The sequence below is a fragment of the Fomitiporia mediterranea genome, assembly GCF_000271605.1.
Source record: "Fomitiporia mediterranea MF3/22 unplaced genomic scaffold FOMMEscaffold_17, whole genome shotgun sequence".
Lineage (NCBI taxonomy): Eukaryota > Fungi > Basidiomycota > Agaricomycetes > Hymenochaetales > Hymenochaetaceae > Fomitiporia > Fomitiporia mediterranea.
Window position 1 is genome coordinate 1,045,147 of NW_006760402.1, and position 14,129 is coordinate 1,059,275.

Here is a 14,129-nt window from a genome sequence, read left to right on the forward strand (position 1 = left end):
ATATAATATGTGTGTTATACTTAGACTATCTATACAAATAGCTTACAATATTTGTAAAAGTTATTTCATCAACTTGTAATAATTACATCAATGTGTTTAGAAAGCTATATACATGTCATATTACTTTTTACTATATTACAAAGTAGATTAATTATTTTATTTTATACCTAAATACAATAATTGAAATGTTCTATCAGTTGACGACTCATATTATAGTTGCTTATGTAATCAACTGCTGAAGATCGAGAGCATATAATGACGCATTTCTCTTCGTCACTCCTTTACCTCCTACCTTCACTATCTCCCCAACCCTCTGCACCCAACGCTATGTAGTTGCTTCTGTTCTCTCTAATTAAGTCCTCCGCTCGCAAGCGTCCTACCAGCAGGCACTCTGCACTTGCTACAACATAGGCAATAAACATCACTGCACTCGTCTCTCCAATCTGCTGTTGTGATGCCCGCGCCGAGCCTCAGATCGCGCGATGATGCCACCGAGCTGACTACACCGTCCTTCAACATAAAGCGTAAGCAGCCGGTCCACTTCATAATAACCTGCACAATAGTTGCTCATCCATCTCCTCCCAACTTTTTGTCTTTCATCCCTCCCATCCCTCCTACTCCTTGCTCCGCCGTTTGCGTTGCCTCTCCTCCGTTGTCCTTCTTGTTTTACGCTCGCCTTCCTTTTTGCATTCGCATTCACGCATCCGCATTGTTGACCAACGCTGAATGACTTCTTCAATAATTCCATGCATTCTTCCCGCTCTGCAGTGCAAGCAGCAATCGACGAGCACACGCTCGCGACAATGTCCATGTACGACCACTCCCAAGGGACAATCCTCTCTCTGACCCCCGCGCGCACTCTCCTTCCCCACCCACCATTCCATGCTTGACAACACCCTCGATGGACTCACACTGCATGCATTTACAATCCCCAGTGCTGTCCATGACACCATTTCGAATAACGGAAGCAGGGGCCACTGCTCACACCTGTCCAAGTTGAGTCCGTCAACGCCTTCCACTTTGCCATCTCCCTTCGTTCCAGAACGTCCCAGAGATACGCTCTTACAATCCACGACTCAGTTCACAGTACCTCCTATTGGACACCGTTTATGGACAATAGAGCGCACGCACACAGACACGATTTCGTCTGCAGTCCGAATCAGCTCGTTCAACGCTCCGGATCTCAACCCCAGTGCACCACTCACACTCGCTACACACTATCGTGGTGCATCCATCTCCTCAATCCAGTTACCTACTCACGCTGACAACACTCACGCCCACACTTTAGCCAATCAATCTCACAACCTGTCTCACCCCTAATTGTTGTAGATTATAATGTATTTATATAATGTTTCAATATAATTATAAACTGTTATTTCAACAACAAACAGATATAAGGAAAAATAACTATTGGAACGATATTAAAACAATTTAAGAGCTTTATAAACAATTATAATATTTGCCATAATCAACAAGGGTGATTTAACCTTGTAATTTTAGAGATCCATTGTAATGTATTTTATATATTGCCAAGGAGAAAAGTCCTTATTTACATTTATAAAATGGACAAACCTTTCAGACTTTATAATGAATTGTAGTACTTTCTCAGAAACCGAGATCTGTTCTAAGTGTTTTTACTTTTTTTACTTTTTTCACTTATTTTATACCATTATAAGGTAGTACAAGAATTTAGACTTTTTCCCAATGAATGACACTCCTACTAGAGAATGTATGGCAGCCTTACAACAAAGCAGTGACAACAACAGATTGGTGTACTGTCTTCATCATACTCCTAGCAAGTCGTGAAAGTGTTACTCACACAGAATACACCTACAGATCCTTATGGCAGCATGTTCAATACATTATACAGTCCCTTTGTTTTTTTTCCTTCCTTTTCCTTCCTTTTCCTTCCTTTTCCTTCCTTTTCTTTTTCATTCATACAAAAGTATGTTGAATAAGATAACTAATACTTCTTTAATAGATTTGTGAATCTATCCAGCAGATCTTTTTGTCTGAGTCAGCCCCTACAGTGTTCCACATTCTTCCAGCCTTCCAAGACATTTGTGACAGCCTGAAAGATATTAGAGAACAGCCTGGCTTTGAGTCTTTTGTTGTTAGTATTGACCTAACCCTGAAGACCATTGACAAGTACTACAACAAAGCTTTACAGTCTTTAGCTCAGGTAGTCTGTATCTGTAAGTTCATTCTCTTATTATAAGTAAAATAATATTTATTGATTATTAATAAATATTGATCCCTGCTTTAAGGACAAATATTTTAAGGAAGAGGACCCTTTCACTAGTGTTGATATGCTTGATGAAGAGGTACAGGAAGTTATGTATAAAGTGGTAAGTTTTCATAATTGACTTAGTGAATTTTGAGTACTTACTATTGTATTCAGTTTGACAAATATGAAGCAGAACTATGTTCTTTCAAAACCCAGGCAAGTATTTCTTCCTCAGCTGTAAGCTGATTTTCTAGTACAGTTTTTAGCTTCTCTTTCTCCTTTAGTTTCAGTATTCTATATTTGTGTATTTTGTGTCATACTAGTAATGGTAATTATATATAGGATACATTTACCCTAAAACCTACAATAGAGAGCAAGACTCCTCCTATTTCTCAACCACTAGGTTTGAGTATGAAGAGGCTGTAAGCAGTTGCTGAGCACTAGCTTCAGTGTGAAAGTTCAATGTCTAAGATTGTTAGGGAAGAGCTAGTCCACTACCTAAGTGATTTACTGGTTGAGAAAACCTGCAACTTCAACATTCTTACTTGGTGGAAGGTAAGTACATTCAAATATACAGTAATATTAATTATACTAACTTTTCTCTAGGAAAACTCCTTACACTATCCAATTCTAGCTTGTATTACACAAGATTACCTTACTATTCAGGGTTCATCTGTACCATGTGAGTGTGTATTCTCTAGGGCTGGACTAGTAGACACAAAACAGTGTAACAGGCTTCATCCTAAGACATTTGAGTCTATTAAGATTCTAAAGACTTATTATAAGGGTATCCACTAGATTACTCTAACAATTTGTAAATAGATGTAATGAAAAAAATTAACCCCCACTCATACATATATATTTATTTGTACAACATCTCTAATACTTGGTATTATTCACAACTTACATTCTGTGTCCTCACATCCAAGATTCCCTTTGTATTTCTTTATCATTCATTATTTTCAAATGGTTCACAGGTCTGGTCCTGGTTCAGACCTGGACTGGTCCACTAAACTGGTCCAGAAATGGTCCAGTGTGGTCTAGTCCACAGTCCAGGATTCTATGAAAAAAAGGTCCTGGTCTAGTTCACAGTCTAAAGCAAAACTGCCTAGACTGGACCAGGACTGGACTGTAGCAACTATACCCTTGCCTCAACAACTGTATCCACCATTGAATCAAACTCCATAGACTGCTTGTCTTGCAAACTTGAATCATTGTTAAAAGATACATGTATTGAGTGTCTCCACAAGGACAATCTGTCAATAAACATATTCTGCACATCCTGTGAGAAAAATAATTAAAGTCAAATGTAATTGAAGTAGAAAAGGCTCTTCTATCTTCTAGCATTCAATCTATTCTATTCCTTCCACTAGTATATTCTTGTAGGATAGTTTATTAGGGGCACAAGTAGCCATAGAGACATTATCTGTAATTCAATATTAATCATGATGAATTTAACTGGGTCAGGCACACATTCAAGCCAGATCAGTGTAAGTTTGCTAGAATTGCTTCAAACCTGACTCATAGCACAATGGAGCTATAACAACAGATCAGATGGTCTCTATAGTGAATCTACAAAGATTATAACCTTATAAGGTATCTTATCCTTCTATACTACTATATATGTCCCAGACATCAGTAAGGAATGTGGAAGGCTCATTCTATCACTTCTATTGGTTGAATAACCTAGAGCTTCAACCTGCAAAGCATTATCCAAGCACACCATTAAAAGCAGCTTTGATAGTTTATACAAATTGCAAATCAATCCCTGCTCTTGTCTTCCAGACTACAAGCAACATCCATCAGTAAGGCTGAGCTTAGTGAAAGAGAAATGTGTAAGTTCATAGTATAGTATATGTGCAGATAGATTATCCTATAGCTAATGGTTATCTGGTCTGCTTCTCAGCAAAACACAAGAAGAAATCGAGCAAATCCTACCTCGATCAATTGCAACGTATTCCATTTACCTTAAAAGAAGACCAAATCAATGATGCGGTCGCAGAGTGTAGGTCTCAATTTTTCTATTATCTTATACAACTATTGACACACTTTAGACAACAAACTGCCTCAAGCAGAAAAAAAAGTGACTGCCTCCCTATTTTCCTATGTAAATGATGAGAGTTCCGGCAGGCGCCATGCTCTTCTAGACGGCAAAGACTATTATGGATGCAGTGAGTTCATATATGTAGCACCTATTGCTATGCACATTTGATCAGCTTTTTGACACATGGCGTGATAGTACATCGCCCAGATCAAAATCCTCAAGAAGCACAATGCATTGCTTTTCGTCTGTTCGAAACCCAAAGTGACGCGGAGGATTGGATTGAATCTCATCTTCTGTCCATGGTTGATAACTTGAGTAAAACGTGAATGTTACAAAAAAGGATCAAGCAGCAGAGTCTAGAGTGTATTGCTAGTTAGTATACAATTGAATGGATAGCTTATATAGTTACAGTTATACTTGTCTACATGGGACAATTAGCCAGTTATTAGCACCACACTGTTATAACAGTTTCAGCAAAGCATTTTAAGTCCTTAAAGTGTGATAGTATATAAAGGATGAAGTTGCAACAATCAGAAGTTTGGTGGAATCAGGAGAATAATTGATAATTTTATTCGATTTGAGTTGCCTTGTTATTCTGAGTGAGGAAATAACGTATTCAGACAAGACTCTATACGCGTATCGTTCACATTATACAATCACTCACAAACTCCGATACATCTACAAATGTGTATACAAATAATCTTCTGTGCTCAACCAAAAGCATATCCTAATCAAAACCTACGAAAAAGAGAAGATAGATTAAAGCCCATCAAGCAAATTATCCACCTCATCATCATCATCCTCCGCATCCCTCGCCTCAACAGTCGTGTCCATAATCGAATCAAACTCTACAGTTGGCTCGTCCGGTAAGTCATCATCATCGTTAACATTAAGATTAAGAGACGCATGTAGTGAGCGTCTTCTCAAGAACGATCTGTATTAATAAGCACATGGCGCACAATCCGTTAGTCAATCAACTGATTTTGATTTCATGGGTCTAGGAGAATGTTTACCCTCTAGATTTCGACTTCGGCGTAGGCTCCGGCGCAGGTGTCGCCCCTTCCGTCTCTGTATCACTTCCCGGAGGCACGGACGACTCGAGCTCTTCCTCTTCGCTATCTGGAAGCGGCTCAACCACAAGAGGCGCCTTCCTCCTATCAAAACAAAAATTTTCACAAAATGAGCAATGATGAAAAACCGAGCGAGGAAAAAAGACGTACGCAGCTCTCTTCGGCAACGTCCGCGTAGGTCCAACAGGAGTCCCAGCATCAGAAGTCTCTGCGTCAGAGTTAGAGACTCGTCGTTTCCTACACATGCGTCAGGTAATTAGCAGGGTGAATAACGACTTGAAAGTCCAAGTTGACCCACTTAGCTTTCCCTCTCCCTTTACTCGCCGGTTTCGGCTCCGAAGTACCTCTGTAATCATCCTCGTCCGCACCGTCAGTAGTAGTCGAAACGATACTCTCAGAGCGCCTGCTTCATCATCAGCAAAAACAAAAACATTCACACCGACAGATAAAGTAGGATAATAGAACATACCGTTTCCTAGCCCCACGTTTCGGCTTCTCCTCTTCCTCCTCCTCCTCCGGTATAATATCATCCAAAAACTCAAACAACTCTTTCAGCTCTTCAAGCTGCTTATACTCTTCTTCGTTAAAGCTCGCAAGCTGAGTTTCGTATTTACTTGAAATCGCTTTTTCGAAACGAGAGAGGGCGTTGCTACTTGTGGCATCTTTTGGTGGTCGACGCTAATTGATAAATTAGTTAATATCACAACATCGAAGGGATGATGAGAAGAAATTCGAGTGGATACTTAGTTGATGACACTTACAGAGCGAATGTTGCTTATGAGGAGCTTGAGCGTTCGGATCTTGTCATCATCAACTTCATCTGGAAGATACAGCTTGCCGAGAAGTTGGCACAGGACCTTCCTGTCATCCCCTACAAGTTCGCATAAGTAAATACATCCTTACTACAAAGATTAAAAAGCGTACGTTTGAAGTCTTTGCTGCAGAGAACCTTCACAATGTCTGTAGCCAAGTCGTAATGAACATGCCAGTCTGTTTGCCGACCATCCACTTCCCTGCAAGAGATCATCTGTAAGCTTATGAAGACGAAAAGTAAGCAGGGAACCGATACTGACAAAGCTTTCTGAGGGTCCATCCAATCAACAAGCAACGAAGCAGCCTGTAACGGGCTAACCATTTCCTCATCCTCATCAAGATCACGATGCATCTGCGAGAGTTCTGCGAACGTTGACAAGAAAATCTACCGAATCGCGTTATTAATTTTTTTCTCTTTAGTAACAACCTACTTGACCAGTGTAAAGGTGAGAGCCATACCTTCTGCATCCGTCGTTGATTCGGCGACGAAGAATAACAATAGGCTGGGAAGAAATACGACAAACATTGTCGTACGTCCTGGTTGTCCACTGTGTCCGGAGACAAGTATGCAAGTATCAGGCTTTGTAACACCTTTTCGTCCGTAACCATCCCAGACATCATTAGCTTCGCAAGCCCCTTACACAACAACGCTTGTACAGCATATGATTCCGTACTCTCAAAAAGTCTCATAAGGAACTCCACAACTCGATCACCCTTCCAAAAAAAGTCATCAACGCCAATGAAACATAAGTTAGTTCAGAGCAAATGATGACATACCCCAATACTAGTATTCCTAAGGAAATCACCCTCATACACCATCAAAATATCAAACACAATCTGCAATATGCGAAGTTTCAACGGTTCCGGGGATGGTTGAACTTGTTGAAGGAAGAGCGGGAAGGAGTTTAATGCCATGCCCTACCATATATAACCAGCCTGATTAACGTTCCAACTTTAGCATGTGAGAGAAGAATAAGACGTACGCGAGCTATGAGACAACATAACCCAAGACACACAAACCCCCTTTCTCTAAGCAGTAATTCCTTTCGCTTGACAGCTGGTAAGATCAGCTCGCCGAGTATACCCTCAAGAGTCGAGTTTCTTTCGAACGACTAACGGAAAAGATCAGATCAGATAAGCTATCCATTATATGGGTATGGAATAAAGAAATGAAGAAATGAAGAAATGAAGAAATGGAGAGTCTTACGCTGTTAACGCGCTCCAACATCCCAATACAAAGCACAAGGCAGCGCAAGTCAATGACATCTGCACGTTCACGTTCTTCTGGCGTCATCTCCGCAGGTGGCTTACGTGGACGTCCAGGCGTTCGTGCCGGCATGGGTGTCTCGTCGACGCTCATGCTTCGATCTCGACTCTGCATTGCCAGTGCTCTCAGTAAAGTCAAAATCATTGGATAAATAAGTTGCTTACAAGGTCATCGTCATCCACCTCAGTATCTCTTAAGTCATGGATAACCTCAACCACTATACGGATCAGATCATGTTCATCGGAAGATAACTTTCGTAGGATGTCGAGGCTTAGAGGCACGAGGCTGTCGGGAAGTGTATCTTGTGAAATCATGTACCCTAGATAACGTCTAAATGTATTGTTCTGGACAAAGGAGGAAAAATAACTTACGAACTAGCGCAAACATCTTCCTTCGTCCAATCTCATCCGCATAATCCAAATTCAGCGACAATTTCATCAATTCACCAATCACAAACTGCTTTCGGGTCACCTCCGCTTGTCTCGTACTGTCCTCCTCAGAATCATGGTGCGTACCAAAGACCTTGTCCTCCTGTTCACTCTCTGCACGATTCATTAGTGCGTTGTAAAGCTCCTGAATTTTGAATGCAAGAGCAGTCATAACAGGCATGTTCGCTTCAATTCGTGCATCGTCTCCAGCTTTGATGCAACAGTCGGCGAATACGCGCGCTAAGAACGCTTTTGCTGGGGTAAGGTCCTGCCAATACGCTTCGCCGAAATCGAGGTTGTCGAGAATGTCTTTACGCGTTCTGAACAACACCATGAGCGCTTCTCGCGCTGGGTTATCATCGCTTGTCTCCACCGATAGCTCGAAATCGAAAAGTTGGACGAAGGATACAACATCTGGTACTAGATCAGCCCAGGTTCCAACGAGTTTTGCTGCTGCTGAGCAGACAGTGGGTTCGCGGTCCTTCAAACCTGCCAGTACGAGAAGTTCGCGTTGCGAAATGGTAAGCTGCTTTGGGCTCTCGAGTTGCTCAAGTACGGGGCTGTAAACAAGTCTTCGGATATTGGAGTCGATGTCGCGAGAGCGCTTGATGATAACTGGTAAGGTAGTTGATGTGAGAGGAAGTCGCTGTAGAGCTGCTTTTCGAACTTCTCTGCAGTACGTTTGAGTACACAATCAGTGGAGAAAGAAAAGCACTTACGATGCTGGGTCATGAGCAAGTGAATCCAATAAAACTTCTATAATTTCTTCCTGATTGTCATCATCCTTGTTTGTATCGATAAGATTTGCAAGAGCAATTATCGCTTGTGTGCGAACGGCTGTCTCTTTGTCGTGGGCACGATCCACAAGAGCGGGACGAAGAAGTTTGAGCATTTCGTCGCTAACAATCTGTTAGGCTGGTGTCTGGATATTCGAGGAGTCACGCACTCTATCTCTGTCAAGCCTGAGACGATCTCTGCCACAATTTGGAGGACACGGAATCGAACGTTCTTATCTTTGGCCTCAAAACCCTTGAGTAAATATTTAACAAGCCGGGTCACGAAACGTGAAGTTGGAGTCTCGTCTCCATCTTCACCATTCTCAGCCGCTTGTTTCTCTGAGCACCAACATCCAAATATCAGCAAGGATTCATCCTCTATAGCCAATATCCATACCCTTTTCGCTGATGAACTTGACATAACCAGCCACGAACTTGACGATCCGATCAACAACACTCGCACCCTTCTTCAAAGGTAGCACACGTATAACCATATCGATGAACAGATCCTCGAAAGCTTTCTCCCCTGTGAGCTGTACATCGATCCCATTTTGTAACGGAGCAGTAACTGCTGCTGCTGCGCTATGGAGTTTGTTCAAGGCAACAAAGTTCTTCTGATGGTTGGCGGTGGATACTTGTGCCTGTTCAAAGATCTTCGGCACGCTTTCCGGAAGCACAGTTAATACAGGTGTTTCTGTTCGTTTCAGAGGCATTATGGCGGCTATGGTGGAGACAGGGAAAGGCGAGCGTAGGTAGGAAACACGTTTCGCGTTCAACTTCAAGACCGCCAGTGCGCCAGTGACTCGATCACGTGCACTATACGCGTCGCGTTGTTGACCCCTTGACGTGCAATTGACGATCACCTTGTCCCCTGCTTTGATCTGCGCAGTGCGCACCTAGCGCCATTTATCTACGCGTCGATGCCTAAATTCTACGATATGGCACCGCGTTCATCCTTTGACCTGAACTCACTGAGCACCGCTGTACCAGCAGTCTTTGACCAAGCCCAATCTTCGGCTGCAACACACAAGAAGAACTGCGTTGCTTTGTACAAGCTACATGCTGCCTCCGCAGAGATCATCGAGTCAATAAACCGGGGCAGAAAAGATGCTGAGGTCAAACTAGTGGGAGAGAGGGCGTTTGCCGAAATCTTCCTTGACATGCTAAATAGGGTTCTCGTCGTAAAGAAGAGTACCCCGGCTGCAGATAGGATCGTTAAATTCGTTGCGAGTTATGTCAAATTTCTCAGCGAGAAAGGTGTGTTGTCATATGCCTTTGAGAAATGCTTGTGGTCTCACCGTCTTATTAGCTTCAGAATCTGATGAAGAGGAAACACCCTCCTCTCGTTTCGTCGCGCGTCTGCTAAGATATTTCCTCAAGGGCTTTCAAGCAAAGAGCAAAGAAGTTCGCTTTCGTTGCCTAAATTTCGTATCGGAAATCATATCAAGCTTAGGCGAAATGGAGTAAGCATCGCACTTCCATACTCGTCTTCCTCTTACTGAGCCTCTCGAAGCCAGGACCTGTATGCAGAGCTTCGGACAAGTTTACTCGAGCGACTCGCCGACAAAGAACCCTTAGTACGCGTCCACAGCGTCGTCGCTCTTTCACTACTAGCTGCAAGCGAGGATCCTTACGACTTGGAAGACGACGAACCGCCAATCCTCAATTCTCTACTGACGACACTCTATTATGATCCTGCTGCGTACGAATATTCCAATTTGTCCAATGCCTCAGTGCCTCAGTGCCCGACTTACACACTCTTCCAGTGAAGTCCGCCGCGCCGCCCTCCTCCACATCCCCTTCACACCCTCAACCCTCCCAGCCCTCCTCACCCGCATGCGCGACGTTGACGCAATAACGAGGAAACTCGTCTTCTCAGCCGTCCTTCCCCGTCTCGCAAATCCACGACAACTCACCATCGCTCAACGCGAGCAAGTAGCTTCTCAAGGTCTCGGAGACCGATCAGACGTGGTCCGCGTAGCAGCGGCGAAGCTACTAGGTACTTGGGTTGACGCATGCGATGGCGACCTTGCAATGTTTGTTTCGCTGTTCGACGTACATACTCCAGATGTTGCACGTGATGCTCTTAAGAGCGTTTTTGTGACGAGGGCGGAGGTCGCTAACGAAATCGAATTTGACGGTTCGTGTTTGTACAACCGTCTCAGTTCCTAAATATGCTAATGCGTTTCAATTAGATGAGTTTTGGTCAAACCTCAAACCAGAAACCGCTCTCCTAGCACGTACCTTCGTAGAACACTGCATCTCCAAATCCGATGAATCTCGTCTAGAAACGACACTTCCAGTCGTAACCGCTCTCGCCTTCCATCTCCAGTCTTCATACAACAACTTCCTTTCTTTACTACAAGACATCGATAACAATAACAACGAAGACGAAGACGATGAGGAGGAGGCTCGCGAAGAGAAAGCCGTCAACGCGGAATTCGTCATGTGCGAATTACTACGCCTCGCTGTACATCTCGATTATTCAGATGAAATTGGTCGGAGAAAGATGTTTGGTGTCGTTCGTGAGTTAATTCAACCAACAATCAACATATATATAGCAGCGACACACGGCTAAATGCAAGTGACTTGACTAGGAAACATGCTCGCCCACCCCGAACTCCCAGAACCTCTAATCGACCCTTGTATTGGTGTACTACACATCATGTCACCCAACGAACGTGACTTGATTCGCGTAGTTGTTGAAGTTATTAGTGAGTTACGTGATCCCGATACAGAAGACAACTATAACGAATCAATGGTAAGGGTAACTATTTAACTATTTACAGTCGTGTGAACAAGTTATTATTTATTTTAATTCTAAATGGTGTATTTTTTTTTCTTTTAAGGCACTGGATGATGAAACTAACGACGCAGAATCAACAATCGCAACATCTCGTCCGGGTAGTTCCATAACTCGAAGTCAAAGCCGCAAGAACGTCCACGAGATGACACCAGAAGAGAAAGCCGAAGCGGACCTCACGGATTTACGCTGCTTGAATCTTTGTATAGCTGTTCTTGGACGCATCCATGGTGTGCGTACCTACGGTCTGGCAAAGCGATCTTCGACTGAACGTAGTTTTTAGAGCTTCGAAGAGAACTCAACGCTCCGAGGCGTACTTGAAGAACTAATCGTTCCCTCCGTCCAGCGGAAGGAGCTCGTTTTACGCGAGAAGGGTCTTACGTGTCTAGGCCTGTGTTGTCTTATCGCAAAGGTCAGTTGGATCATTCTTGTTAACCTAACATAATATTATTCCATTCATTAATGCCTCATCTCATAATTATCACAGAACATGGCTCTAAGCTCCTTCCAACTCTTCCTAAGCCAACTAAAATCTTCACCAAAATCACTCCGACTAAAAGTCCTTCAAGTCGTCTTCGACATCATGATGACGTACGAGAAAGACTTGTTTACAGGTCCTGAGTCAATCGTGCGTTACAATCCAACAATTTTTTACTCATACCACATACTTCCATTGAATGCTAATAACGAAATGGATGATGATTGATGATAGGGAGAACGCGTCATAACGTTCCTAATGCAAGTCCTCGAAGCCGAAGAGTCAAAAACCGTTCAAGCGATGATGTGTTTAGGTCTCGCGAAGGTTATGCTTTTTGGACTCGTTACGGACGAAAGGGTATTCTTCTTTCTCTCTTTCTTCTTCATTTCTTCGTTTCTTCGCTTCTTCACACATTCAATCAATATACAAATATATATTCCTACTTTCCTGGATCCTGACTGACTTCTGGCTGACTTGTTTTATTTTTTATTTGCATTGGAAGGTCCTGATGAGTCTGATATTCGCGTATATATCACCTACGAACGCGGATAACCAGGAGCTTCTTCAATGTCTTGCGTATTTCTTACCGGTGTATTGTTATTCGTCGACGACGAACCAGATGCGGTTGCAGTCGGTAAGCCCGCTCTAAGTACCTACTATATCGAATGAAATAATATGCTGATAATACGTGTCTCGATATAGGTGTTCATGAAAACCCTCGACCTGATCTTCCAGACACACGAGGAGTTGGAGGATGATGACCAGGGGATGATCTCGCCACTTCAAGTTGGTCAGTTGTTTGTCGACTGGACGGATCCATCGAAGGTCGTTGGTGCGGATGAAGAAAGTGATGTCCAGCCCGTTCATTTACATCTGGCCATCGACATCGTCCGAGCGCTATACGAAAACGAGCGAGCTGGTAAGCACATATTTGTCGTTGTTTTGTCGCTCCACTTACCTGACTCTTTCGTTACCTGTAGACGATCAACGGAAGACATTATGCCAACTCCTAACGAAACTCGTCTTCCCATCCAACGCTGATCAACAACTCTTATACACTGTATACATCCTCGTAACCAATCTCACCGAGGTACATACCACATCCCTCTCTCCCCACCCAAGGTCAACACTGCATTAACTCAGCTCACCTGCCTTCTTAGATTTGTCCCTTCGAAGACTCATCAACAGACAAATCCTTCAAGCGGTTCAAGTCCCGCCTTGAAAAGCATTTCGCTACGGCGTTGGTGAAGTACGATGAACAGGCATGTTTCAACGATCCAGACGATGCATATAACGAAGTTTTCGAGTTCCTTGGTGTCACTCGACCAAAACAGAGGCGCTTTGAGGGGAAGACTGAAGAGACGACTACGTCGAAGTCGGCACACGCAGAGCCTGGCGAAGACGTCTCTGAAACAGAGGCTGCCATCGAGGCAGACAATGGCAGAAGACGTCCTAACCCTGACGGTGGTGGTCAGGGCGTGAGGTATGTATGCTGTGTATCCTACATTTCTATCATAATCACGCGGTGCTCAACCTGTTTAGGATGAATGGTCGGAATAAAACAAAAGCGTCGGCGTCAAAAGTCTTGTCGGATGGCGGTTCCTCGAACGATGAAAATATGAATGTGACTAAAGCAGAACAGAGGTAACCAGAGTTTCAGACTTCCTATTTGTCAGTACCCCTGATACAGAGGATAGGCAAAAAAAGCATGGATCTTCGCAGACAAGAAAGGCAAAAGGCAAGTCTCCGATCAGATTACAAGGCTCTAGTTCGGCAAGCAGTGAGCAAGAAGCCGAGGACGACGAAGCAGCATCAGACTCCCAGTCAGAAATGTACGTCAAATTGCCCTTATTTGCAAAAGCCGACACTAATCTTCATCCCGACAGTGCCGATAACAGCAAGAATATGAAGGAAGAGTACCCTCCAATTCCGTCAACGCCTCCAAAGAGACGAGGAGCCAAGTAAGTCCCTATTACAAATGTAGGACAATTTTCTTACCTTGCCGATAACCGCCCGTTAGACGTTTACACACCCCCACCAAATCGCCGAGTATGGCTTCGCCTATACCAAAACGTCAGAATCGAGGAGCTGCCCGAGCAAACGGGAACAACACGTAGGCTCCTTTGTTCCTCCCGGTGTACTTATCCTTCGCCGAGGATCTCATAAATATCCTTTATCATAATATAGTCAGAGAGCCACCACCTCTCAAATTTCAGCCGACAG

General features: G+C 43.4%; 2 protein-coding genes across 2 annotated transcripts; one reads left to right on the top strand and one right to left on the bottom strand.

Moving 5' to 3' along the window:
- Positions 1-4,932: 4,932 nt before the first annotated feature.
- FOMMEDRAFT_114496 (uncharacterized protein) lies at positions 4,933-9,338 on the bottom strand (the record flags this gene model as incomplete). Its single annotated transcript, XM_007271494.1, has 17 exons — positions 4,933-5,205; positions 5,285-5,425; positions 5,492-5,578; positions 5,640-5,744; positions 5,811-6,019; positions 6,103-6,212; positions 6,266-6,354; positions 6,415-6,539; positions 6,614-6,868; positions 6,932-7,072; positions 7,138-7,266; positions 7,362-7,529; positions 7,586-7,740; positions 7,793-8,520; positions 8,569-8,748; positions 8,796-8,964; positions 9,023-9,338. The coding sequence occupies 17 exons, from the start codon at positions 9,336-9,338 to the stop codon at positions 5,031-5,033; spliced, it is 3,282 nt and encodes a 1,093-aa protein (XP_007271556.1). The 3' UTR covers positions 4,933-5,030.
- A 225-nt stretch (positions 9,339-9,563) lies between these two features.
- FOMMEDRAFT_96961 (uncharacterized protein) lies at positions 9,564-12,947 on the top strand (the record flags this gene model as incomplete). The annotated part of the gene is made up of 12 exons (XM_007271387.1): positions 9,564-9,882; positions 9,941-10,088; positions 10,139-10,327; positions 10,392-10,765; positions 10,821-11,150; positions 11,223-11,386; positions 11,475-11,660; positions 11,712-11,840; positions 11,916-12,060; positions 12,145-12,263; positions 12,409-12,540; positions 12,609-12,947. The coding sequence occupies 12 exons, from the start codon at positions 9,564-9,566 to the stop codon at positions 12,945-12,947; spliced, it is 2,574 nt and encodes an 857-aa protein (XP_007271449.1).
- Positions 12,948-14,129: the final 1,182 nt, after the last annotated feature.